Source organism: Bombina bombina, chromosome 5 (genome assembly GCF_027579735.1).
Source record: "Bombina bombina isolate aBomBom1 chromosome 5, aBomBom1.pri, whole genome shotgun sequence".
NCBI lineage: Eukaryota > Metazoa > Chordata > Amphibia > Anura > Bombinatoridae > Bombina > Bombina bombina.
Genome location: NC_069503.1, coordinates 573,381,883 through 573,407,017, shown reverse-complemented (window position 1 = coordinate 573,407,017; position 25,135 = coordinate 573,381,883). Strand labels below are relative to the sequence as shown.

The window sequence follows — 25,135 nt, the reverse complement described above, 5'->3', positions numbered from 1 at the left end:
TAATCTGCCGTCCCTAACATCGCTGACACCTACCTATATTTATTAACCCCTGATCTGCCGCCCCCAACTTCGCCACCACTATATTAAAGTTATTAACCCCTAAATCAAAGTCTAACCCTAACACCCCCCTAACTTAAATATAATTTAAATAAATCTAAATAAAATAACTATCATTAACTAAATTATTCCTATTTAAAACTAAATACTTACCTGTAAAATAAACCCTAAAATAGCTGCAATATAACTAATAGTTACATTGTATCTATCTTAGGGTTTATTTTTATTTTACAGGCAAGTTTGTAATTATTTTAACAAGGTAGAATAGTTATTAAATAGTTATTAACTATTTAATAACTTCCTAGTTAAAATAAATACAAAAGTACCTGTAAAATAAAACCTAACCTAAGTTACAATTACACCTAACACTACACTATAATTAAATTAAGTCCCTAAATTAAATTAAATTAAATTATCTAAAGTACAAAAACAAACACTAAATTGCAGAAAATAATAAACAAATTACAAGATTTTTAAACTAATTACACCTAATCTAATCCCCCTAACAAAATAAAAAAGCCCCCACAAAATAAAAAAAAGCCCTACCCTACATTAAATTACAAATAGCCCTTTAAAGTGCCTTTTGCGGGGCATTGCCCCAAAGTAATCAGCTCTTTTACCTTTTAAAAAAAATTGCAAATCCTCCCCAACATTAAAACCCACCACCCACATAACCAACCCTACTCTAAAACCCACCCAATCCCCCCCTTAAAAAAACCTAACACTAACCCCTTGAAAATCACGTTCCGGAAGACGTCTTCATCCAACCGGGCAGAAGTGGTCTTCCAGATGGGCAGAAGTCTTCATCCAAGCCGGGCAGAAGTGGTCCTCCAGATGGGCAGAAGTCTTCATCCAGACGGCATCTTCTATCTTCACCCATCCGGCGTGGAGCGGGTCCATCTTCAAGACATCCGACGCGGGAGCATCCCCTTCTTCCGACGGCTATGACTGAATGAAGGTACCTTTAAGTGACGTCATCCAAGAAGGCGTCCCTTCAATTGCCGATTGGCTGATAGAATTCTATCAGCCAATCGGAATTAAGGTCGAAAAAATCCTTTTGGCTGATGCAATCAGCCAATAGGATTGAGCTTGAATTCTATTGGCTTATTGGAAAAGCCAATAGAATGCTAGCGCAATCCTATTGGATCAGCCAATAGGATTGAACTTCAATCCTATTGGCTGATTGGATCAGCCAATAGGATTTTTTCTACCTTAATTCCGGTTGGCTGATAGAAGAAGAGGATGCTTCGCGTCGGATGTCTTGAAGATGGACCCACTCCGCGCCGGATGGATGAAGATAGAAGATGCCGTCTGGATGAAGACTTCTGCCCGTCTGGAGGACCACTTCTGCCCGGCTTGGATGAAGACTTCTGCCCGTCTGGATGACCACTTCTGCCCGGTTGTATGAAGACGTCTCCCGGTAAGGTGATCTTCAAGGGGTTAGTGTTAGGTTGTCTTAAGGGGGGATTGGGTGGGTTTTAGAGTAGGGTTGGTTGTGTGGGTGGTGGGTTTTAATGTTGGGGGGATTTGTAATTTTTTTAAAAGGTAAAAGAGCTGATTACTTTGGGGCAATGCCCCGCAAAAGGACCTTTTAAGGGCTATTTGTAATTTAGTGTAGGGTAGGGCTTTTATTATTTTGGGGGGGCTTTTTTATTTTGTTAGGTGGATTAGATTAGGTGTAATTAGTTTAAAAATCTTGTAATTTGTTTATTATTTTCTGTAATTTAGTGTTTGTTTTTGTACTTTAGATAATTGTATTTAATTTAGGGAATTAATTTAATTGTAGTATAGTGTTAGGTGTAATTGTAACTTAAATTAGGTTTTATTTTACAGGTACTTTTGTATTTATTTTAACTAGGTAGTTATTAAATAGTTAATAACTATTTAATAACTATTCTACCTAGTTAAAATAAATACAAACTTGCATATACAATAAAAATAAACCCTAAGATAGATACAATGTAACTATCAGTTATATTGTAGCTAGTTTAGGGTTTATTTTACAGGTAAGTATTTAGTTTTAAATAGTAATAATTTAGTTAATGATAGTTATTTTATTTAGATTTATTTAAATTATATTTAAGTTAGGGGGGTGTTAGGGTTAGACTTAGATTTAGGGGTTAATAACTTTAATATAGTGGCGGTGACATTGGGGGCGGCAGATTAGGGGTTAATAAATGTAGGTAGGTGTCGGCGATGTTAGGGCCGGCAGATTAGGGGTTAATAATATTTAACTAATGTTTGCGAGGCGGGAGTGCGGCGGTTTAGGCTTTAATATATTTATTATAGTGGGGCCGATGTCCGGTTTGGCAGATTAGGGGTTAAAAATTTTCTTTTAGTGTTTGCGATGTGGGAGGGCCTCAGTTTAGGGGTTAATAGGTAGTTTATGGGTGTTAGTGTACTTTTTAGCACTTTAGTTAAGAGTTTTATGCTACGGCGTTGTAGTGTAAAACTCTTAACTACTGACTTTAAAATGAGGTACCAGTCTTGACAGGAGAGGGTCTACCGCTCACTTTTTGGAAGACTCGTAATACTGGCGCTATACAAGTCCCATTGAAAAAAGAGGATACGCAATTTACGTAAGTGGATTTGCGGTATTTCCGAGTCTGGCGTTAAAAAGCAGCATTGGGACCGGCTAACGCTGCTTTTTAAGCCTAACGCACAACTCGTAATCTAGCCGTTAGTTTTTTAAAGGGATATGAAACCCAAAAATGTTCTTTTATGATTCAGACTAAGCATACAATTTTTAAAAAAAATCCAATTTACTTCTATTATCAAATTTGCTTTACTCCCATGCTATTCTTTGTTGAAGAGATACCTAGGCATCGGAAGCATACATGGAAGGAAATAGTGCTGTCATTTAGTAATCTTGCAAATAGATAATATTCTTGCAAAACTGCTACAATGTGTGCACGCTCCTAAGCTTACATCCCTGGTTTTCAACAAAAGATGCCAAGAGAATTAAGAACATGTGATAAAAGAAGTAAATTAGAAAGTTGTTTAAAACTTCATTTTCTATCTGAATCATTGAAGAAACATTTCAGGTTTAATTTCCCTTTAAGACTATTATTTATAGTTTTCTACCAGTCGTCTAATCTAAAACTCTTAAAATGTATAACTAAATAACAGGTAGTATAAAATTCAGATTATCCTAGCTTTAGTGTAGCTATAATCTAGGTTTTATTAAGGACACAGAGACAAATATTTTGCATTACTTTCAATTTACTGCTCTGACAGCTTTTTAAAGTATACAATGAAAACATTAGTAAACATAAAACATGTGAAACAACAGAGAAAACAAAAGAACCAATAAGGACAAAGCCATGGATGTAGAAGATGATATCAGCCAATCAGCATACTCATAATGTCCATAAACAGTCCAGAGCGCACCAATACCTCCTCTTTCTTGTTTGATGCAAAAAGGTAAAATGAACATTAAAGAAGGAAGGAACATATTACAGCACCATAACAACTGGAACATGAACAACCAATAACAGAAAATCAAAATAATTCTGAAGACAGGATGGAGAAACCTGAGGTTGAGGCAGGAGAGGATTCTTCTGGGAATCTGTCTAGGCTGAAGAAGAATTTCAAACAGATGACGTAGATTTTGAGGAGTGATAGGAGAATCCAAATCAGTTGAAGGAGATGTTTTGAGAGGTGGATGCTGGAAATAAAAATATATATTAATAAACAAATCAAATATCATTTAAATACTGGGAGGGAACAGAAAGATTGCCAGGGTGGGAAAATATTTGTATCTGTGTCCTTAATAAAATTTAGATTATAGCTATACTAAAGCTAGGATCGGAATTTTATTACAAGACCGGAGACTCATATTTTGCTAGTTTAAGGCAAAAAAGGATCATGAAATTAAAGAAAAAGCAGTGTTATTAATAAGTTTAAAATAAAATTGTCTAAAGGTTGAGTCTGAAGACCAGTCTGCTGCATTTAAAATATCTTGGAGGGAAGAGGATTTTAAAAAGGCTTTAGAGGCAGAAGCTCCATGAACGGAGTGAGCCGAAAAAGATTCTTCCACACCAGAAAGAAGCATAATCAAGTTTACCCACCTGGCAATAGAAGTAGAAAATGTACAAAAGACATAAGTAACAGCAGTTTGGTTTTAATGATTCTTTGTATATCTATATATAAATGTATTATGTTTTTGACCACCAGGTGGTGGTATACTGTGTTTTTAAATGTGTGTTTTTTGTACCAAGGTGAGGTAATGGTTAAATCATATGGTATTTAAGGAGCAGCTCACAGGTGTTCTGGATTAGCATGAGTAAGGGTTAACGCCCGAAACGTTGCATTTGCTGCTGGGTGTCTATGCTGTATGAAGCTGTAAAGGATAAATAAATGCTATAAAGCTTGCAAAACCTTTTTCCTTCAAATTATTGGTGCTGTGGACTTCAGTTGTTACTACATTACAGAGTGGCGTTTGCAGTAACCCTCCATCACGTGCATCAGGTGTGTGCTGTCTGTCATATGTGAACCGTTATATATGCACTACTGCAAGATAGACCTGCACACACCAGAAGGTGATATTACAACAATATGGATTTCAATTCTAAAACAGATGGCACCCAAATGTTTGCTTATACAGAGATGGATGCTGCCCGCATTACTACCCTTGTGAGAGGGTCCAGGGATTTTCTCAAAGAGGCACCAGTGGAGCATACCAGTCAAGAGTATGAAAAACTGAAAAAAAGAAACATGATCTGGGAGCTGCACAGTATAACTCTAGCAGAATATTATAGAGTCAAAAGAATACCCAGAGGGCTGCGCATGAGTACCCGGCCAACATTACTTAAGGATAACAGTGAATATTGTCAAAGGTTTGAAGCCATACTTAATAAGTGCTCCTATGACCTGATTGTTCTTACAGTAGAGACACTGCAGAAAGAAATTGACAGGCAACAGGTCATAGTAGAAGCTAAGCAGGAAGAATTGAGACAACTATTATCTACAGAAGATTACAATAAAAAGATCAAGGATATTGATGATAAAATTGCTACCTTAAAAAAAGATCTACAAGATGGCAAGAGACAGAAGTTCCAACGAGACGAGCTGGATTATTCCCAGGGGAACGTATACCGTTGGTGCAGTGAGAACCGATCCTGGCGGCGGAGGGATACCAATCAACAAAGAAGAGCCGGCCGTACCCAGACGTCACAACAACCAGCCAGACATGATCAGCGGAGCACGAGTAGCACCGACAGCTCTACAGGATCCAGTTTTTTAGGATCCAGCGACGAGGCGAGTACACAGCAAGACACAGAGGAGGCCGCAAGCACAAACGCTGGAATGGGACACACGAACCGACCAAGGAGAGAGAAGAATCCAAAGAAGCAGAACAGAAGTCATCAGTAATCAATATCTCATCCTGCAACCTAACGGACAGTGAGTACCAATTACTTGATAAGGGACTGTCATTTTATCCAGCAAAGGATGTGGACTTTTTTGAAATTGAAAAAGACATATAGATTTTTTAGAACGTTAAAGTTGAAAGCATTCTTTAATGACAAGCCTAATTTACCCGTTATTAATGAAAACATAGGTACTGATACACTTACGTTGAAAGCTGCAGGTTTGCATAAGAAGAGTAGCTTCACACCACAGGTTAACAACAACAGTGTAGAGACATATATGCAGTTGGTTAAGAAGGATTTAAAAAAATTGGAACTTCAAGTTAAAAAGAAATCATGGAAGTTCAATCATTATGTCACAAAGGCACAAAGTGGGGCCATTTGTACACTTGCTAAAAAAGATATTGTGGTGAGGGGTGCAGACAAGGGGGGTGCCATTGTTGTCTTAGACAAAGACTATTATATTAATGAAATCAATTGTCAACTTAATGATAAAGACACATATTTGGTACTCCCACATAACCCATTGATAAAAAAAAAGAAGGAGATAAAGGGTATTATTGACAAAGCCCTATTGAGAGGTATTGTTGATAAAAAATTGGCATCATATTTGTACATTGAATGGCCCAAAACACCGATTATATACACTGTACCAAAAATTCATAAGGACCCCAATAAACCACCGGGTCGTCCCATAGTGGCAGGCACACAATCTGTCTTTAGCAACATAGCCATATACCTAGATAAAATCTTTCAGCCAGAGGTCATGAAAGCAACATCATATATTAAGGACACAAGTGATTTTATTATGAAATTGAAAAATCAAACGTTGAATAATACTAAGTATATTCTTTTCTCACTTGATGTAAGCAGTTTATATACGTCCATTAAGCATGAAAGTGGTATTGGGGCAGTTATGTCCACTATGGCTAAAACTAAGGTATATAATAATGTACACTTAAAATTTATTGAAGATTTGCTTAGACTGGTGTTGTACTGCAACTATTTTTTGTTTGGAGTAACTTGGTATTTGCAACTTAAAGGGACAGCCATGGGGTCCAATGTCGCCCCATCATACGCCAACTTGTTCATGAGTTGCTTTGAGGACAAATTTGTCTATGAAAATGCGTTATTTATACAATATGGAGCAGCCTGGTGGCGCTTCATAGATGACGTGTTTGGCGTGTGGTGGGGCGACAGTGGATCCCTTCTGGCATTTGTCAACCAGTTGAATGGTGCAGTGCAGGGTCTAAAATTTACACTAAGCTTTAGTGAAACCAATATTGTATTCCTGGATGCTGAAGTACACAAGGATGTATTGACTGATATAGATTTATATAGGAAGAGCATTGATAGGAATTCCCTGCTTAAATTTGACAGTTTCCACCATGAGTCCCTTAAAAATTCCCTTCCTAAGAGCCAGATGGTGAGAGTTCATAAAATAGTCAGTGACAGTTCTAAAAAGGAAGTGAGACTTAATGAAATGACAGAGAGGTTTGTCCAAAGAGGCTATCCTCCTAAGTTAGTTGAGGCTGAGAGACAGAAAGCCACTAATATTTGTGATAAAGTTATTAAACCTAAAGAAAAACAGGATAGACTAGTGTGTGTTACACAGTATAACCCATACAGCACTGAGATAGCCCAAAGTCTGAAAAAACACTGGCATGTATTGAAACAATGCAATACTGATATAATACAATTTCAAAATTATCCTCTTATGGCATATAGGAGAGTACCCAATATTAAAGATCTGGTAGTCAAAAATGATATTGGCAATAGAATGAAATTACAAACATATATATCAGCTAAATCATATGGTACATATCCATGCCTAAATTGTGCCAGTTGTAACTCAGTGATTAAGGGTAAGTTATCCAAGTCCCTCTGGACACACCAGCCAAACCACTTGGACCAAGCTGAGAGATAACATCTTTTGGTTCCAGGAACCCAAGAGTCTTGTAATAAAGGTCAAGCTCGGTCCGAAAGTCCATCGAGAGACCAAGATCCCCTGAAAGCATCCAAGCAACAAGAGTTATAGATTTGGAAAGCAACAGGGGATGAGGTAATCCCAGGGGATCTAGGAGGAGATGAGGGATAGAAGGAAGAAGTAGGGGAGGAAGGAAAGAGAGCTCCAGAAGAGAAAGGTACCAAGGCTGGGATGGCCACAGGGGGGTGATCAGGAAAAGAGATATCGGGTTCCTGTGGATATAAGCAAGAGTCCAAGCAATCATAGAAAAGGGGGGGGAAAGCGTAAGCTCCTGAAGGGGGCCACAATTGAAGGAAAGTGTCCACGGCAGAGGCGTCTGGGTCCGTTCTCCAGCTGAAAAAGGGTCTGACTTGAAAATTGGAACGAGAGGCAAAAAGGTTGAGAAGGAAAGGGCCTATGAGAGAAGAAATCTTTAAGAAAATACTCCTGTCCAATTTCCAATCACTGGAGTCCTTCAAATAGCGAGAACCGCAATCTGCAGCCTGATTGGATAGACCCGGAATAAATTCAGCTGAAATAGAAATATTCTTGTTGAGACAAAAGTGAATGAAATTTTTGTAAGATCTGATAGAGGTTTTGATTTTGTGCCTCCTAAACGATTTAGATATCGAAACTGCCAAAAGGTTGTCCATGCGAAGAAGAACCGAAGTAGGAAGGTTGGACTTGAGAAAACTCTGAATTGCAAAGGATCCCGCCAGAAGTTCTTTGCAGTTGATATGAAGAATGGATTCTAAAAGGGTCTATTTGTCACCTGTGATTGTGGAACCACAACACGCTCCCCAGCCGGAGTTGCTTGCGTCCGATTCTATGACAAAATCTGGAACAGAACCGAAGATTGCTTTACCGTTCCATGCCTCTATGTTTTGAATCCACCAGATGAGCTCTTCTTTGGCTTCTGGGGATAAGGAAATCCGATGCTGATACAAAAAACCTCTTTGAAGGTGAGATATTTTCAAGCGTTAAAGAGCCCGATAATGTAGAGGGGCTGGAAAGATGACTTGAATGGAAGAGGAGAGTAGACCGATGATACGGGCTAATAAGCGAAGAGGAAAGCAAGTTTTCTTCAAAAGAGAGGAAATCTCCTTCTTCATGTTCTTCAATTTTTCTAATGGGAGACTTAAGGTGGAGTCTAAAGTGTTGATCTGAAATCCCAAGAAAACAATGGATTGAGACGGGCGAAGGGAGGATTTTTGTTTGTTGATTATGAATCCCAAATTCTCCAGAAGGGAACAAGTGATGTTCAAATGAAGAAGAAGAGTGGAGGATAAGAATGTCATCCAGATAAAATATAAGGCATATTCCTCTGAATCTTAGCCAGGCTATGACTGGTTTATGAATTTTCGTGAATATCCATGGAGCGGATGAAAGGCCGAATGGAAGGCAGGTGAATTGCCAGAGTTTGGTTCCAGAAGAAGCGAAGAAAACTCCTGTGGGAAGAATGTATAGGAACGGTAAGGTATGCATCCTTGAGGTCTAATCAAACAAGCCAATCCTTGTCCAGTAGAGAGTCCCTCAGACGATGGATACCCTCCGTCTTGAAATGTTGATGTTACATAATGATTTAGAGTTTTCAGATTGTTGACTGGTCGAAATTGGCCATTTTTCTTTTTTTACTAAGAAAATATTGCTTATGCAGCTGTCTTCGTCTACAAGAACGAGTTTTACAGCTTGTTTTGAAATTAGAGAGGAAATCTCTGAATCTATTGCTTAAAGATCTGAACTTGAAAATAAAATTGGACGAGGGCGAACAATTTGGATGGGAAAGGAAATAAAATCTATAAGGATTCCAGAGACAGTCTGAAGAATCCAGGGGTCTGAAGTTATTAGAGACCAATTTGGAAGAAAATGAGACAGTCGACCACCCATCTTTTTTAAGGAAAAAAGAGAAAAGGGAGGAAGAAGAGAAATTACCTGAAGGGGTTCTAAAGCGACCTCTTGATCTTGCACCTCTGGGCCAGAAGCGTGTTCTTGTGGGAAAGAAGGGAGAGACAAATTGTTGTTGCTGCTGCTGATGATAAAATTAGGGCCTAGAGATGAAGGGTTGATGGCCGGGAAAACGACCCCAAAGAGAAGGCCGTTGGGGTCTGTAGATGTCTTATTTTTGGCAAAATCTGACAATTTCGGGTCTAGCCTGTGCAGAATGGACCTTCTGCATTCGCAAGCTAAAGCAGTATTGGCATTGCCTAATAAAACAAAGGTTCTTTGAATATACTCTATGATGATTTGAGGATCAATTGTAGAATTATTTATAACAGAATCATCAGCCATCTCAAATAACTTTGACAAGGGGCCAGAAATATCTAAAAGCTTGTCTTGACAAGACTTAAGTAATTTGTCAGATCCTCGTTTAATGCTAGATCCAGGAGAACCCAGGAATTTTAAAACTTGGGGGTCAATGTCAGGATTGACAGAGGAGTTACCTGGGAGGGGCGAGGACATTCGGCACAAAGTTTACTACGAACTTCTTGCAATAAGGGATGCCTTAAATAAAAATCAATATATTCTGCAACACCTGAGGAGGGAAACCACTCAGAGGATCTGGGATGCTTAACCTCCTCTGGTTTAAATCTAGGTTTACCAAGGGAATCGAGAAAAACTATTTCTGAATCATTAACAGGCAAAGATTTTTTACGTCTTTTAAATTTAATAAAGTTGTTGAAATCAGAATAATCTGAATCATTATCAGCGTATTGACAATTGTTATATTTATATTCATCTGAAAATTCCCCCTCACCGGAAGAGGGGGAAAGATTTTCATAGAGAGTTTGTAAAAATGTTGGTGCTTGTCTTTTTAGACCAGTTCTTTTAGAATAAGCATCAGGAAAAGTACCCCCTGAATTTTGACTCTCAACACATTCAGAAGTTCTGGGGCCGGATGACTGCCGGCTAACAGTACAGGTGCTTATTGGTAATAAGCTATGAGGGTTGTCTGTCTGAAGCAGACTATCAGCATCTTTTTCAATATAAGAAGGGGAAAGATGTTTAGTTTTACAAGTGTGTATTTGAGGAGAATCTGACTGAAAATTAGCAATAAAACTATTCATTTTGTTGTCCATCTTTCTCATAAAGCACTGCATAGATGCCATAATATTTTGCAAAGAGGGGTCAGGATTAATTGGATTATTCTCCTCATGAGACATCTTGAGACCACAGAAAAAATGGGGAAAAAATAAAAACAAAGATTATTTTTTCATTTTTAAAAGATAATAAATGTTGGGAATTAAAATGTAAAATATATAGCAGTATAAAAATAAAGCAGCACAACAATATTGTAAGATTTGAACAAACGTTGTCAATCTGTAAATATAAAGAAATAGTGACACACAGGGGTAGAAAATAAAAGAGCTTCCAGAAAAGTCAGAAATAAATAACCCACAGTGAAAAACTTTAATCTTACAACGGGCGTGATTAACATATCCTGTAGAGAAACCGGATAAAATTTCAACTCCGCCCAGGAGAAGAAAGGCTCAACCTCACAGCTAACAACCTCAGGCTATGAGGGAGGAGGCGGGAAAAAGGGGCGAGAAAAGGGGGCGGGAAGGGGCAGAATAAAAGGGAAAATGGAAACTGAGTTAAAACAGAAAAACTCGGTCCTGATGAAAATGGCTAACCAACGAATAGAAGGAACAGGTAAGGGACTATAAAACCTTTAGGTGAAACAAGGGAAAATATAATTCCCACAAAAAGAAAAAACGAGTATGTAAGAGAAAATATAACAGGAAATAATAATAAAAACACATAAAAAGAGTAAAAGAGAAAAACAAAAAGAGAAATATGGCAAAATTTAAAAAATCTAATAATAACTCAAATAAGCTACTTATCTTTCAGAGCAGCATAAAGAAAGAGGAGGTATTGGTGTGCTCTGTACTGTTTATGGACATTATGAGTATGCTGATTGGCTGATATCATCTTCTACATCCATGGCTTTGTCCTTATTGGTTCTTTTGTTTTCTCTGTTGTTTCACATGTTTTATGTTTACTAATGTTTTCATTGTATACTTTAAAAAGCTGTCAGAGCAGTAAATTGAAAGTAATGCAAAATATGAGTCTCTGATCTTGTAATAAAATCAAACTTTGAAATGTAAAAATGTATATTAGTTTAAATGCAAGACCAGTGATGGATAATGTAATTTTACTGCAATTTATTTACTACAAGGTGAAACGAATCCGGCAAGAATTCAGCAAAATATAAAAAAGGCTGGTCAAGGAAAATATACACTATATTCTCTTGGTTTTGGTTCTCGTGTTGACTATAATTTTCTGGAAAAACTGGCTCTAGAAAATTCAGGTGTAGCACGTCGAATTTATGAGGACTCTGATGCTGCGTTACAGTTGCAGGTAAAGTGAACATTGTGCAACATATTGTTCTACTAATTAACCATTGATGTAATTTATTGAGTATAATCAGTATGAAAGCATAATAAAATCTATTTTAACCCTTTCATGACCAGGCTAATTTGTCTACATGAGAACAACGTTCCGATGTAAACAAATTTAAATTACACGATTGTGCATGCGATCATGAGATTTTAATGATGGGATCGGGTCAGGGGTGTCCCTATGACGCTAGGCACGCCCTCCAGATCGCAATCCCATTCACAAAGCGCCATTGGCTTCAGTACAGCCAAACGTTCCATGCCGTCCTAACGGCGCTAAAGCCCAGCACAGTTAGGATGGCATGGAATGTCCTAACATCGGGAAGAGGTTAAATGTTCCTACTTCAGTTACATTGCCATTAGTTCTAGGGTCAAAGTCTTCAAGGTAGAAATGTTACATAATAATGTGGACATTATCATTTTTTTTTATTCTAAAACTTAGGTTCTAGAAAGCAATACATATATTTGTAGTTCTATCAATTGACTTATTCTAAAAATGAAGAGTAAATCTAGCTATTTTATTTTGCACCTGGCTTTACATTCCCAACAAATTAGTTCTTTAATTGTATCATTGTTATTATTATAATTATTTTTTTGTATCATGTTATGCTTCTGCCATACCAAAGAGAGAGAGTATTATCTACCACAAGTGAAGAAAAAATAATTTTGATACATCTTAATACAGCTTATTTATCACTGCAAAGATCTAGCAGCCTTTGACCTCCATCAGGTAGCCCAAAAGTACAACATTCAATACTATTTAGTGGGGTTATTCCCAGGTATTTAAACACTCTGATGATTCCCTCAGGGATTTATGCACGCTGATGATGTCCCCAGGGATTTATGTGCTCCGATGATGCCCTCAGGATTTATGCACTCTGATTATGCCCTCAGGGATTTATGCACTCTGATGATGTCCTCAAGGACATTTCTGGTTTCCCTAAATCAACAAACACAGGCAAGGGGCATGTCATGTTAGGATTCAGCTGATTGTTGTATCCATGGTTCATTATTCAATCAGCCCATCCTTATGGATAGCCAACCATGCACCAACAAGTTCCTACACTGTATGGAAAAATAAAATCCAGGAAAGAATCAGTCCAGACTTGTTCAAGTAGGATAAAATAAAAGCCACATTTTATGTATAGATTTATTTTAATACAAATAACAGCAATAGGCTGTAATGAAGGGTAAAACAGGACCAAACAGTTTGACCGGTTTCGGTTGTTTTGACCAAAATCATAGACACAGAGGAAACACACATGTTTCAGTATGTAAATACAATTAAGAACAATCCCATTGGTGAACAACAATTAATACCCTGTTTAGAACAGATGAGACTGAATAGACAAAAGTGACATATATAATCACATAGGCTAGCATGTAAAAATATATATGTGTTTCTCAAACAGATATTTATGAACCAGTACACACATTACCCATTTGTTGTCTATAACAGCTAAAATACCTATATACATCCTATGCATAAATGCATGAGATCATACACATTAGTATGCAAAGCAAGCTCTCCAATGTATAAAGCAAAGTCATATCATTAATCATAGTAGCTTATGATGATAAGGGAAACTTTGGCATGGATTACATAAAGTATTGTAAATATCACGGTTAATACTCCATAAACTAGTGGTATTAGATTTTCGATTTAATACTGAAAATTGAGTAAAAGAAAGAAATGAGTAGTAGATTTATACATAGAGTACATTATGAGAATAGTAGAATGTGTCAAATGCCTACAACCAACATACTAAAAAGTATAAACAGATAAAGATATATATATATATATATATATATATATATATATATATATATATATATAATTGATTGGGGATCAAACTGTTCAGTTTATGGATCCAATAGATCTCTTGGCAGTATAGGATCTGAAACTTATCTCTTTCTCTTGGGGGTCTCAGAATCAGTTATATTGCCTGCCACCTGTGTGCTGACATTGCCCTGATGTATATCAATGAAATGCTGAGAAAGGGCTGAGCATGTATGATAAGTGTTCCTTAATCCATTTAACCCCTTTCCGCATCATCCTGCCAGCGTATTGGAGGGAACAAGATGTACACTCAACTAGGTAAATAACTAATTTACTTCTGCAATTAATACATCCCCTGGAAACAAATGACTCAGGGGGATTGATCTAGTTAAACGTATTAGTGACATGAGCATGGTCACATGATTTACATGACCTTTTCCCACATCTAAAGGTGCCTTTAAAGCGCATCCATGAACTACCAGATCTATCCTCTTTCAATAGACTGACTATGTCCTTCTGACTATGTTACAAATGCTCTCATATTGGTTAGAGAAGGTGGTCACAAATGTTGGCCTTTCCACATTGTCAGAAGGAGTCTTACACCATCTCTTAGGCTTTTTGTTAATGAGGGTACTACTGTTCATGTATCTTACTTCCATGAAAACATTCTCAACTACACGCTTAGGGTAGCCTCTAGTTAATAGTTAGTTAAGTCCCTACTTTTAGAAACTTACGGCTAGATTTAGAGTTTGGCGTTAGCCGTGAAAACCAGCGTTAGAGGCTCCTAACGCTGGTTTTAGGCTACCGTCGGTATTTGGAGTCAGTGATTAAAGGGTCTAACGCTCACTTTTCAGCCGCGACTTTTCCATACCGCAGATCCCCTTACGTCAATTGCGTATCCTATCTTTTCAATGGGATCTTTCTAACGCCGGTATTTAGAGTCGTTTCTGAAGTGAGCGTTAGAGCTCTAACGACAAAACTCCAGCCGCCGGAAAAAAGCAGGAGTTAAGAGCTTTCTGGGCTAACGCCGGTTTATAAAGCTCTTAACTACTGTACCCTAAAGTACACTAACACCCATAAACTACCTATGTACCCCTAAACCGAGGTCCCCCCACATCGCCGCCACTCGATTAAAATTTTTTAACCCCTAATCTGCCGAACGCCACCTACGTTATACTTATGTACCCCTAATCTGCTGCCCCTAACCCCGCCGACCCCTGTATTATATTTATTAACCCCTAACCTGCCCCCCACAACGTCGCCGCCAGCTACTTACAATAATTAACCCCTAATCTGCCGACCGCAAAGCGCCGCCACCTACGTTATCCTTATGTACCCCTAATCTGCTGCCCCTAACACCGCCGACCCCTATATTATATTTATTAACCCCTAATCTGCCCCCCTCAACGTCGCCGACACCTGCCTACACTTATTAACCCCTAATCTGCCGAGCGGACCGCACCGCTACTATAATAAAGTTATTAACCCCTAATCCGCCTCACTAACCCTATCATAAATAGTATTAACCCCTAATCTGCCCTTCCTAACATCGCCGACACCTAACTTCAATTATTAACCCCTAATCTGACGACCGGAGCTCACCGCTACTCTAATAAATGGATTAACCCCTAAAGCTAAGTCTAACCCTAACACTAACACCCCCCTAAGTTAAATATAATTTAAATCTAACGAAATTAATTAACTCTTATTAAATAAATTATTCCTATTTAAAGCTAAATACTTACCTGTAAAATACATCCTAATATAGCTACAATATAAATTATAATTATATTGTAGCTATTTTAGGATTAATATTTATTTTACAGGCAACTTGGTAATTATTTTAACCAGGTACAATAGCTATTAAATAGTTAAGAACTATTTAATAGTTACCTAGTTAAAATAATAACAAAATTACCTGTAAAATAAATCCTAACCTAAGTTATAATTAAACCTAACACTACCCTATCAATAAATTAATTAAATAAAATACCTGCAATTACCTACAATTAACCTAACACTACACTATCAATAAATAAATTAAATACAATTGCTACAAATAACTAACTAAAAAATAAAAAATATTTACAAACATAAGAAAAATATTACAACAATTTTAAACTAATTACACCTACTCTAAGCCCCCTAATAAAATAACAAAGACCCCCAAAATAAAAAAAATGCCCTACCCTATTCTAAATTAATAGAGTTAAAAGCTCTTTTACCTTACCAGCCCTGAACAGGGCCCTTTGCGGGGCATGCCCCAAGAAGTTCAGCTCTTTTGCCTGTAAAAAAAAACCATACAATACCCCCCCCAACATTACAACCCACCACCCACATACCCCTAATCTAACCCAAACCCCCCTTAAATAAACCTAACACTAAGCCCCTGAAGATCTTCCTACCTTGTCTTCATCATCCAGGTATCACCGATCCGTCCTGGCATCCGGTGCTGAAGAGGTCCAGAAGAGGCTCCAAAGTCTTCCTCCTATCCGGCAAGAAGAGGACATCCGGACCGGCAAACATCTTCTCCAAGCGGCATCTTCGATCTTCTTCCATCCGGTGCGGAGCGGGTCCATCTTGAATCAGCCGACGCGGATCCATCCTCTTCTTCCGGCGTCTCCCGACGAATAACGGTTCCTTTAAGGGACGTCATCCAAGATGGCGTCCCTCGAATTCCGATTGGCTGATAGGATTCTATCAGCCAATCGGAATTAAGGTAGGAATATTCTGATTGGCTGATGGAATCAGCCAATCAGAATCAAGTTCAATCCGATTGGCTGATCCAATCAGCCAATCAGATTGAGCTCACATTCTATTGGCTGATCGGAACAGCCAATAGAATGCGAGCTCAATCTGAAATTCCAATCGGAATTCGAGGGACGCCATCTTGGATGACATCCCTTAAAGGAACCGTCATTCGTTGGGAGACGCCAGAAGAAGAGGATGGATCCGCGTCGGCTGCTTCAACATGGACCCGTTCCGCACCGGTGGAAGAAGATCGAAGATGCCGCTTGGATGAAGATGTTTGCCGGTCCGGATGTCCTCTTCTTGCCGGATAGGAGGAAGACTTTGGACCCTCTTCTGGACTTCTTCAGTGGATGTCTAGCCCCCGCTTGGGTTGGATGAAGATATCGGAGCCAGGACCGATCGGTGATACCCGGTGAGGTGAAGACAAGGTAGGAAGATCTTCAGGGGCTTAGTGTTAGGTTTATTTAAGGGGGGTTTGGGTTAGATTAGGGGTATGTGGGTGGTGGGTTGTAATGTTTGGGGGGGGGTATTGTATGTTTTTTTTTACAGGCAAAAGAGCTGATTTTCTTGGGGCATGCCCCGCAAAGGGCCCTGTTCAGGGCTGGTAAGGTAAAAGAGCTTTTACATTTATTAATTTAGAATAGGGTAGGGAATTTTTTATTTTGGGGGTCTTTGTTATTTTATTAGGGGGCTTAGAGTAGGTGTAATTAGTTTAAAATTGTTGTAATATTTTTCTTATGTTTGTAAATATTTTTTTATTTTTTGTAACTTAGTTCTTTTTTATTTTTTGTACTTTAGTTAGTTTGTGTAATTGTAGTTATTTGTAGAAATTGTATTTAATTTATTTATTGATAGTGTAGTGTTAGGTTTTATTGTAGGTAATTGTAGGTATTTTATTTAATTAATTTATTGATAGGGTAGTGTTAGGTTTAATTATAACTTAGGTTAGGACTTATTTTACAGGTAATTTTGTTATTATTTTAACTAGGTAACTATTAAATAGTTCTTAACTATTTAATAGCTATTGTACCTGGTTAAAATAATTACAAAGTTGCCTGTAAAATAAATATTAATCCTAAAATAGCTACAATGTAATTATAATTTATATTGTAGCTATATTAGGATGTATTTTACAGGTAAGTATTTAGCTTTAAATAGGAATAATTTATTTAATAAGAGTTAATTAATTTCGTTAGATGTAAATTATATTTAAGTTAGGGGGTTGTTAGTGTTAGGGTTAGACTTAGCTTTAGGGGTTTATCCATTTATTATAGTAGCGATGAGCTCCGGTCGTCAGATTAGGGGTTAATAATTGAAGTTAGGTGTCGGCGATGTTAGGGAGGGCAGATTAGGGGTTAATACTATTTATGATAGGGTTAGTGAGGCGGGTTAGGGGTTAATAACTTTATTATAGTAGCGCTCAGGTCCGCTCAGCAGATTAGGGGTTAATAAGTGTAGGCAGGTGTCGGCAACGTTGAGGGGGGCAGATTAGGGGTTAATAAATATAATATAGGGGTAGGCGGTGTTAGGGGCAGCAGATTAGGGGTACATAGGGATAACGTAGGTTGTGGCGGTGTACGGAGCGGAAGATTAGGGGTTAATAATATAATGCAGGGGTCTGCGATAGTGGGGGCGGCAGATTAGGGGTTAATAAGTGTAAGGTTAGGGGTGTTTAGACTCGGGGTACATGTTAGGGTGTTAGGTGCAGACGTAGGAAGTGCTTCCCCATAGGAAACAATGGGGCTGCGTTAGGAGCTGAACGCTGCTTTTTTGCAGGTGTTAGGTTTTTTTACAGCTCAAACAGCCCCATTGTTTCCTATGGGAGAATCGTGCACGAGCACGTTTTTGAGGCTGGCCGCGTCCGTAAGCAACTCTGGTATCGAGAGTTGCATTTGCGGTAAAAATGCTCTACGCTCCTTTTTTGGAGCCTAACGCAGCATTTTTTTGAACTCTCGATACCAGAGTTAATTTTATTGTGCGGCCAGAAAAAAGCCCACGGAGCGTTAACAGCCCATCTACCGCCAAACTCCAAATCTAGGCCATACTCTCTAGAGAGCAGTTATGTCTTAAATGCATATATTGCCCCTTTGCAATGCCCTTAAAAACATGTTTGGTATGATTACTCAGGGCATGCAAAAGTGTGTTGCCTGATATGGACTTCCTGTATAGGGATGAAGTAACAGATCTATTGGTGATATCAGTTATCAATATGATGTCCAAAAAATTGATCTCTAGTTCATGCCATTCAAATGTAAAGTTAAGACCAAGTGTATTGCTATTAAGATAATCCCCAAACTATCAGACGTCTAAATGATCAAGAGATCATCAATGTATCTGACGTATTTAATTATGTGGGACACATAAGGGTTATTTACACCATAGACGTGGAACTGCTCCCAACACCCCATAAAGAGGTTAGCATAAGAGGGGATAAATATTGCCCCCATTGCGGCTCCACGTCTCTGGAGGTAAAATTTCCCTGAAAACAAAGTAATTAGGCTCTTATAAGAACCTAATTACTCTTATCAAGAACCCCTAAAATTCAGTGGCCAAATTGGTATACATTTCTAGAAAAAACTTGATTGCTTCTAAACCAAACGTGTGAGGGATAGAGGAATTACAGGGACACAACATCAACTGCCATCCAACTGTATTCCTGGCTCCATACTGTATTCTCCATCTTTTCTAGTGTGTGGGTAGTATCCCTAAGATAGCTGGGAAGCTTACAGACTAAGGCTGTAAAAAGTGATCAACCCAGTTAGAAAGGGGTTCTAAAAGGAAGCCGATGCCTGCAACTATCGGTCTCCCTTTGATATATTTAGATCCCTTGTGCACTTTGGGGAGATAGTGGTAGATGGGTATTATTGGATTTTCAGCCAAAAAGATTATCATAGTTTTCTGGTTGATCAAGCCCATCTCAACACCATGATCCAAAAGCTGCCTGAGTTGTTTTTATATGTCTCTGTAGGGTCCCTAGGTAGAGGCAGGTATGTGTCTGTATCGTTGAGCTGTCTTATAGCCTCATTCTGATATATCTGTTTATACATTACCACTACACTTCCCCCTTTATCCGGCTGCTTAATTACAATATTTAAATTGTTCTGTAAACTAGATATAGCTTCCCTCTCTCTTTTGGACAAATTCTGACGGTGTACTTGTGTGTCCATTGACAGATCCTTCAGATTATTATTTTATTGCCCTCTTGTGGAACACCTCTAAGGACTTCTCTCTAGTATGTATTGGGTAGAAATTTAATCTGTTATGTAGACTAACCTGTGTATCGTTCTTTTGTGAATAATCTTTTGAGTCAGGTCCTAAAAGATCTTCCAAGGAGGTTAGGATACAGACATCTACAAAAGATAAATCATCATGTACCCTTTCTGTTGGTAATAGTTTATTAGGATGTACAGTATCATTAGTATGACCTCTCTCATCCGTGAAGAAGTACTTTTTGAGAGTAAGATCCCTTACTAACTTATTCACATCCAATATAGTCTGAAACAGATCGAAATTTCATGAGGGTACAAACCCTAAACCATAGCTTAAAACTTTAGTTTCTGTTTCAGGGAGTTGGTGTGAAGAGATATACTTTCTGTGGTGTCTTTCCTTTTTTCCCCTCAACTGGTACCGGGAGTTCTCTACTCTTTAAGACCCTGTATTTGGAGTTCCTATATTGTTTGTTCCCCCCCCCTGGGGGTTGTTGTTTGGCCCATTGAAAAACCTGAGTATTAACTGTGGCTTCTACAGTTTTAAAGGCACCTAGTACAGGGGCTTGGGGTAGATGGGGTGCAACATTTAAGTTTTCCCTCTGTTTGGGTCTAGCACTTTGGGAACTAGTATCTTTAAGTATCCCCTTATTACTTGACATGGGTGCTTGTGTTCTGTCTGTCACGTTTGGTGTTACTACAGAAATTAGCAACATACCCTCTGTTTCTGGCTCTGAGTCTGATTGCTCCTCAAACCTGGATGCAAATGTATCCTGATCAGAATACTCAGGTTCAGAATCAGAGAATGTTACCTTCTTTTGGGACTCATTTGTAAAGTGCCTGTTTCTCCTATTTCTGTGTCTCCTATTCATATTTCCAACCCTTTGTGGTTCTATATCTGTTTGATTAGACCAAGACTTATTACGTTGGTGACGTCGCCATATATATACTTTCCCTAGTGTATAATCTTTCTCATCCCTCAGAAATGTAGTGTGTTTAACTTGAATAAAAACTTGAATTAAACTTATTCATATCAGTTTGAAATCTAACATTCTTATTTTTAACCTCAGTTAGTAAAAAATCTTTATATTCAATTAATGAGATCAAAGTCAGAAGCAAATTCATTTTTTACCTAGTTGAGTGTACATCTTGTTCCTGCCAATACGTTGGCAGGACGATGCGGGAGGTAGGAAAACGGATTAAGGAACACTTATCATACATAGCGGGAGAAAGGTCATTCTCAGCATTTCATTTATATACAATCAAGGAAATGTCAGCACACTCAGGTGGCAAGCAATAGAACTGATTCTGAGACCCCCAAGAGTAGGAGATAAGTTTCAGATCCTATGCCACCCACCAAGTGATTTATTGGATCCATAAAATGAACAGTTTGGTCCCCAATGGATTCAACTCAGAGTTTGACATCATAAATTACTGGCATAGATGAGCATTGTGTCCAACAGATACTATGTTAACGCATTCTACTATTTTCATAATGTACTCTATGCATAGTTCTACTACTCATTTATTTATTTTACTAAATTTTCAGCATAAAATCTAAAATCTAATACCATTAGTTTATGGAGTATTAACCGTGATATTTACGATACTTTATGTAATCCATGCCAAAGTTTCCCTTATCATCACAAGCTACTATGTTTAAGGATAAGACTTTGCTTTATACATTGGAGAGCTTGTTTTGCATACTAATCTGTATGATCTCATGTATTTATGCATAGGATGTATATAGGTATTTAAGCTGTTATAGACAACAAATCGTTAATGTGTGTACTGGTTCATAAATATCTGTTTGAGAAACACATATATATTTTTACATGCTATGTGATTATATATGTCACTTTTGTCTATTCAGTCTCATTTGTTCTTTAAGGGGTTAAACAGGGTACTTATTGTTGTTCACAATGGGATTGTTCTTAATTGTATTTAAATACTGACACATGTGTGTTTCCTCTATGTCTAAACGACCGAAACAGATCAGTCTATTTGGTCCTGTTTTACCCTTCATTACAAGGAGGATAGGTGAGAATTGGCGCTTATATCAACCCTAATGCCAAGTATAGAAGGGTCTCTCTCTAAGAACTCTGAGGAGTATAGTAGAATAATTTAAGCGGAAATACTGGCGCTGAAAGCAGGGTAGTACACAAATACAATATACGGGTAACCTAAAAGGGTCTACCTTAGCAGAAATATAAGCGTTATAAAAGTATATAAATGGTAATAGCCAAATATATATCTTAGAAAATATATTTAATAGTGTAAGATTACAATACAATCAAGATTATAAAATCAGTGTTAATAAAATCAGTACATATATACTAAAAAGTAATTAATGGGGCCCTTTAAATTAGTTTGAAAAAACATACAGAAAGGGGAAAGATTAACCACAAATCTATATATATATATATATATATATATATATATATATATATATATATATATATATATATATATATATATACTGTGATTGAGGATAGAAGAAAACTATACTCAAATAAATATAAGTATAAAGAGGGCAGAGATATTCAAACAGTATAAATAAAAGCAAATGGCAATACAAACAGACTTAATAACTGGACGTCCAGCATAAAAACCAGGGGTTAAAACAGTAATAATCTTGGGTTAAAACAGTATTAACCTGAAAGTGCACTATAGTGAACAAAAACACTCGTGACTAGATGATCATACTAATAGCATTGGATCAAGCTAATGGGCGAGTGAGGTACCTTGCGCTAATCTGTGGAGCACAGATTGAATATTGTTCGTCCTGTACCTCCTCCTGAGGTGGGTGTGTACTCCTAGCGTAGTTCACTTACATCACCCTTTCTGAAAATGTCCAGCTGATTTCGGGAGGAACAGAATGTAAATGATCTCTGGGGTAATAGCAATCCTTTAGATGATGGTAGATAGTAACTTCAAGGCACTCTTATTCTGTGGTGCTTAGTGCAGGTACTAGATCATCTGGCAGTATATTCAATTTGTAGACTGGTGCGCTCCCTCAGAGGGCTGTATTCAAATTCACAGGCCTTGGGGGTAGTGAGCCAGGCGTTGGTAGTTGTCCTGTGTGCTTTTTCAACACAATAGCGATCCTTTCGGCGGCTGTATCAAGTTCACAAGCCTTAAAGGAGTTCAGCTTAGCAGTAGTTCTTCTTGTAGGAAATGAGACACAGTCATCAACCGGTTTCTCCCCTCACTTGGGGCTTTTTCAAGATGTGTTCTCATTGCTGGCAGGTATTCCTTTATAGGGCTATCAAGCATCCTTATTGGTTAGTTCAAAGGGGTGTGTGATCCCAGTTAAGGTGGAAATTGAGTTATATCCCTTAAACTTTTAAGGAGGTATCTTATTGTCTCTTGTAGTTTTTTGGAAATGTCCCGTTGTTAATTTTAGTTTAACAACTAGTATACTAAAAGTACATATTGCTCCGGAAAGGAACAACCATACGTGTAATATGGTCACATCCATGGTGTCAAGTGAAATCGACTTAAATTATGAGTTAAGTCTGTTCAAGAGTTAGTATTTTTTGGAGTCCTCAATTTGATTAAACACATAGGTAGAGGTAAAAGACATATGTCAGTATTGTACAGGGAATATAAAGTTTTTACAGAGTTTTACATTTGATAGTTACAAACAGAAGTAAATTAGGGACAAAAAGAGAGAACTGGGGGTTCTCATTGTCTTAGAGTTAAAGTTAAACACATAGGTAAAGAATTTTTCCCATATGTGTATATGATACAGAAAATAGACAGACATTCTAGATATTTCACGTTTGGTGGTTGCATATTGGGGCATACTTATCTGATCAAGAGTCAGTATTGTTTGGGGGATGATAGTATGATTAAACACATAGTTAAAGGTTAAACACATATGTAGATATTTGTTCTCTTTTTGATAAATATTATAAAATCTTACATTTGGTACTTGCAAACGGAAGTTAATTATGAAAAAACGGTTCTTAGTGTATTAGGGGTAAAGTTAAACACATAGGTAAAAGTTAAACACATAGGTAAAAGTTAAACACATATGTGTATATGACATTGACAGACTATTCCAAAGTTTTACATTTGGTACTTGCAAACGGAAGTTAGTTATGAAAAACGGTTCTTAGTGTATTAGGGGTAAAATTAAACACATAGGTAAAAGTTAAACACATATGTGTATATGACATAAAAAATGTAGACAGACTATTCCAAAGTTTTGCATTTGGTGGTTGCATACTTGGGCAAATAATGAAAGGAGGTTCCGATTGTTTTTAAAAGGCATATCTAATAGAGACCCTTAGGGGAAGTTTTAGTCAAACATAAAAGGAGCTACATCAAGTTCTGAGTTTAAGCCTAATGGGTGCAGTGTTTTCATGGTATATATCAGTTCCGCTTCCTTTTTTAGGAGCTTTGTTTCAAAATTCCCTCCTCTCCATTCTGGTTTGACTTTCGAAATCCCCCAGAATTTAAAGTCTTTAAGTCGGTTATTATGGACCTCTCTAAAGTGTCTGTATAGGTGTGTTTCCTTGTTGCCTTTTTCTATGATACAAAGGTGTTCTCTAATTCTTTCGCGGAGTGTTCTAGAGGTCTCTCCTAAATATTGCATATTACAACTACACTGTATGAGGTATATGATTCCTTTATCTGTACATCTGATAGTGTCATTTATATGGTAGGTTATTCCTGTTTGAGTTGACGTATATTCTTTGGTTTTATTTGTGTAGTGGCAGGATCTGCAGCAATGGCAGGGAAAGAAGCCTTTGACTATGTTCCCTAGTAGGTCATGTTGTTTGGACTGATTATTTGTTTTAAACTCGCTGGGGGCCAATGTGCTCTTTAGGTTCTTTGATTTTTTGTATATAAATTTCGGGTTAATAGAGATCTTATCTCCAATAATTGGATCCTCTCTAATTAGGTGCCAATGTTTTTTAATAATACGTTCGATAGTCTTATGGTCCCCATTATAGTTTGTAATGAAAGGGACAGATATATCCTCCGTTTCTTTTATGCCTAAAGGATCTTCATGTCTTTTATATTTAAGTAAATCTTTTCTATCTATGTCTTTTATTTTATTGAAATTATCCTGAATTGTTATATCATCATACCCTTTGTCATTAAATTTCTTTATTAGAATTTTAGACTGCCCCTCGTAGTCTATTAGGTTAGTGCAGTTTTTTCTAATCCGCAGAAATTGTGCTTTGGGTATATTTTCTTTCCACTTTGAAAGGTGGCAGCTTGTAGCATGAATAAAGTTGTTGGAATCTATTTTCTTAACGAAAGTTTTGGTATTAAATTGGTCATTGTTGGTTTCAATGTCCAGATCTAGAAACAAAATTTTATGTTTATTTATTTCGTAAGTGAACTGTAATCCCCTGTCATTTTGGTTCATGGAGGAGAAAAGTTCTAATAGTGTTTCTTCAGTACCTTTCCAGATAATCAGAATGTCGTCAATGTACCGCTTATAGGTCACCAGATACTGCACCAAGCTATTGGTTCCCAAAAATTCGGACTCCCAATCCCCCATAAAAAGATTGGCATAGCTTGGTGCAAATCTGGTGCCCATAGCGGTACCTTTAATCTGTAGATACATCTTTTGATTAAAAGAAAATGTA

At 37.5% G+C, this 25,135-nt stretch overlaps 1 protein-coding gene across 1 annotated transcript in view; it reads left to right on the top strand.

Annotated features, from left to right (window-relative positions):
• LOC128660593 (inter-alpha-trypsin inhibitor heavy chain H3) overlaps positions 1–25,135 on the top strand; it is a 342,570-nt gene that overhangs the window by 179,964 nt on the left and 137,471 nt on the right. Inside the window, exon 11 of the mRNA XM_053714519.1 lies at positions 11,570–11,751. Coding sequence (XP_053570494.1) covers positions 11,570–11,751 — 182 coding nt within the window. The remainder of the gene's footprint in view (positions 1–11,569; positions 11,752–25,135) is intronic.